The 3,567-nt window shown below is 46.5% G+C and overlaps 1 protein-coding gene across 1 annotated transcript; it reads right to left on the bottom strand.

Moving 5' to 3' along the window:
• Nucleotides 1-212: 212 nt before the first annotated feature.
• Nucleotides 213-2,949, bottom strand: LOC119422332 (keratin, type I cytoskeletal 13). The gene is made up of 7 exons (XM_037689686.1): nucleotides 2,466-2,949; nucleotides 2,134-2,216; nucleotides 1,899-2,055; nucleotides 1,652-1,813; nucleotides 1,378-1,503; nucleotides 549-779; nucleotides 213-473 (listed from the first exon to the last, which is right to left on the bottom strand). The coding sequence occupies exons 1-6, from the start codon at nucleotides 2,883-2,885 to the stop codon at nucleotides 555-557; spliced, it is 1,173 nt and encodes a 390-aa protein (XP_037545614.1). The 5' UTR covers nucleotides 2,886-2,949; the 3' UTR covers nucleotides 213-473; nucleotides 549-554.
• Nucleotides 2,950-3,567: the final 618 nt, after the last annotated feature.

The following is a 3,567-nucleotide window of genomic DNA, read 5'->3' as shown; positions in this document are numbered from 1 at the left end:
TGGATCCTCACTGCAGCTCTCACCAATTGTTCCCCCCTTCCTGACAGCAGGCTCGTTGCGTAAACTAGATTTCCGCGACCTCGTATCCCACCTCCCAAAAATGTAGAGCAGTTGCCATGGAGACTGTGTAAACAGAGTGATGTCATGGAAAAAAAAAAGACATGGTTCTGGCAAAGGAGGTCCAGCAGCAAAGTGAGAGAACAACGCAAGTCTTAACTTGGTCAGCAGATTTAATATTTTCAGACAGTTCTCACACAAACACACAGTCAGTACTGCTTTACTGGTTTGCAAAGTGTCGGGTTACAAACTTCAAGACAGGTTTCATTTTCAACATTTTTCTCCATGGTTTCTCTCATCTCGTGTTACAGCTTTTATTAGTTGGAGTAAATGTGTGTGTGTCTGAGAACAGCTTGTCCGGCAGATCAGGCTTCCTACTGGGGGTGTGCACAGCGCTGGCATCCGTGCAAATCAGCCTAAAGTTAAGAGAAGAGAGACAGTTAGAGTAGGTTTGTGCAGTTTTTATGTTTCTGAATCAGAGATATTTTCACCTGACTTTATCTGGACTCCTCGGTCTCCAACAGGCCTCTGTAGGTTGCGATTTCATTCTCCAGCCTCGTCTTGACGTCCAGCAGGATCTTGTACTCCTGACCCTGCTGCTCGATGCTGCTCCGCATGTTGCCTAGTTCAGCTTCAAGCATGTTGATTTGGTTCTGGTAGCCAGCAAGCATGGCGCTGTAACGAGCCTCTGTCTCCGCTAACGTGTTTTCCAGAGCGTTTTTCTGTTAGAAGATGGCAGAAACAAGAAAAAGTTAATCGTGCTGTTTGTATTTGCAAACCAGTCTTTGGATAAAGTCTTTTTGTGATGGTTCTGGATGTATTCTGCAAACGCCAGCCACACCCTGGATGCACTTGTCCATGCACAAAAAGAAGATTGTTTGCTCAGTTTTGCCTTTTTTTAAATGAGAATAAAAGGCAGCTGGGTTTGATCGAGAGCTCAAATGTGTTTATTATCGTGCCTGTCCTCCACAGGTTGTTTCAGGGAGTGATCAGCTGCAACTAGGAATGGATAAACCACTCCAGCATTCCTCCAGCTTTCTTCCAGCTCCTTTATGACTATCTGAATTTGAGCAGATGTCGGTGAAATTTTTTCCCAAGCAGGATCAACTCCTTTTTTCACTGCTGTCATCCTACTGCCTCCCTTCATTCTTTCAGTAATGCCTCCCCCCTTTTATCCTCCCCTTGTGCTCTTTTTACCCTCTATGTGTCTCTTCATTTCATCCTGACAAGGCTTAGATCTGAGATCCTTGCTCATATAAGGCAGGATCAGCAATGTAGACACGTGGTTTGGGGTTTCAGGGTTGTTTTTTTCATTCTCACCATGCTGAGCTGTGACTGCAGCTCGATTTCCAGACCCTGGAGTGTGCGCCGTAAGTCATTGATCTCTGTCTTGGACGTCTGGATTGATTCTGTGCTGATGGCCACCTCCTTTGTAAGAGATGTCGACTGTAAGGAGAGATGACAGAGTCAAACTCCATGATTACTTGTTTAGTTTTAAAGAAAATTATGTTTAATCACAGTGTGGGCTGCTGAGAGAGCATTCACTTACAACATGTGGGATATCATTACTCTGTTTATGGGTAAACCCTCTCACCTTCTCATTAAACCACGCCTCTTGATCTCGACGATGTTTGTCACTGATGGCTTCATACTGGGTGCGGATCTCCTCCAAGACTTTGTTCAGGTCTTGCTGAGGCGCAGCATCAACCTCCACGTTGACTGTGCCGGTGAGCTGAGAGCGCATTGCTGCCAGTTCCTGTGAAGGTAAAGGTATTCATCGTTAAGATCTGTTTAAAGAGTTGTTACCAGCTCTAAATGTAGGACGTGGAAGTGTCTGTCACCTCTTCGTGATTCTTCTTGAGGTAGGCTCGCTCATCTTGCAGGCCTTCGATCTGCAACTCGAGGTCAGCCTTCGTCAGGGTGGTCTGGTCCAGGAGGCGGCGGAGGTTGGCAATGTCAGCCTCGACGGACTGGCGCATCATCAGCTCGTGCTCGAACCTGGTTAGGCACAGAATGAGCGACACATTAAAGTCTGCCCGTTTGACCTTTTCCAGCTGCATGAGAAAATGGCCTTACTTGGTTTTGAAGTCATCAGCAGCTAGTTTGGAGTTATCAATCTGCAGCAGGATGTTGGCGTTTACAATGGTGGCACCATTGATCTGAAGAGAAGAGAACCAGACATAGAATCAGGTACACAGTACGTTTGCTGTTACATGGTTACAGAATTTTTTTGCTGCATGAACTTTTTAACTCTAATAAATACAGTAAGTATATTTATGGGATTACTCAGCTGTATGCTCGTGCAACCTTTTAAAGCTGCCTGTGAATCATTAACACCACTGCAAATATTTGACTTGTCTTGTGTTTAAATTTTAGAGGCATTTGGGACCATTTGTTTGACAGAATACCTTGTCCTTCAAGTCGTTGATGATGGCCCAGTAGTTGCTGTAGTCCCTCTCGGCTGCTGGGCCCTTCTGCTCATAGTACTCCCTGATCTGCTTCTCCAGCTTGGCGTTGGCAGCCTCCAGTGAGCGCACCTTCTCCAGGTAGGAGGCCAGGCGGTCGTTCAGGTTTTGCATGGTGGCCTTCTCGTTCAGGTGAGTGCTGCTTTGGTCCAGGGCGCTGGACAGGTCGAACCCGCTCCCTCTGCCACCTCCGAACCCAGAGGAGACAACGCGAGCGGTGGAGCTGGAGATGCGCGGGCCTCCCATGAAGCTGAGACCGGACACGCTGTGAGCCTTGTGGGGAGCTGAGCTGGTTCTGTAGCTGTAGCTCTTTTGGACGAGCCCGGGGCCACCGGAGATGCTCTGGGTGTACATCAAGGACATGATTATCTGCTGGTCAGGAGGCAACACGAGTAGAGAGAACAGCTGAGGAGCAAACAGCACTGTGGGGTTTGATAGTGGGAGGCAGGCTGTTGATATAGTGCTGGATGGGGAGGCGGGACTGACCCAACGGTGGGAGGTGGACAAGAGGGAGGTTTCCTCTGTAGCTTAACCATAGGCTTGGCTAAACCACCACTTTTTTTTTCTTCTAAAGAGTTTGGTTTCTTTCCACTTCAGTGAGGACACTGTTGTGGAATGTGAGTGTTTCAGAGGGTTCTGCTGGTTTGGATCTCAGTTTAAAATCTTTGCTTACATGAAACATGTGTGCGTTCTCGGGAAAACTAGAAGTTATTGTCTGGATCACATCAGTCATTTTGCATCTCAGTGCAAATAGAGGAGGCGTAGATTTATTGTCTTAGGGTCCCGCCGTTAGTCAACATCAACAGTGAGCAGCTTGCAAAGAGCTTTACTTAGAATCTGTTTGGTAGAAATGGTAAATGCAGCAGTAGCTCAATTTAACTTAAACATTCATTATCTGCCACGGTAGGCAGGTAATCGTAATTGCCAGCATGTGCATATGTTTGTCTGTTAGCAAAATATCTCATGAAGCTTTGAACAGATTTTATTCAAGCTTGCAGAAAATAATTTTTGGATGCACTTCTACAACTCTTCAACATTTGGAGTC

This window comes from Nematolebias whitei, chromosome 16 (genome assembly GCF_014905685.2).
Source record: "Nematolebias whitei isolate Nwh7 chromosome 16, NemWhi1, whole genome shotgun sequence".
In the NCBI taxonomy this organism is placed as follows: domain Eukaryota; kingdom Metazoa; phylum Chordata; class Actinopteri; order Cyprinodontiformes; family Rivulidae; genus Nematolebias; species Nematolebias whitei.
Note: the sequence above shows the minus strand (reverse complement) of the source record. Positions and strands in the feature narration are given on the sequence as shown.

Coding starts and splice junctions, on each gene's coding strand:
- LOC119422332 (XM_037689686.1), bottom strand. CDS start 2,885: ATGTCCTTGATGTACACCCAGAGCATCTCCGGTGGCCCCGGGCTCGTC. Junction 2,056..2,133: donor GCTGATGACTTCAAAACCAA/GTAAGGCCATTT, acceptor GTGCCTAACCAG/GTTCGAGCACGAGCTGATGA. Junction 1,814..1,898: donor TCAAGAAGAATCACGAAGAG/GTGACAGACACT, acceptor TTACCTTCACAG/GAACTGGCAGCAATGCGCTC.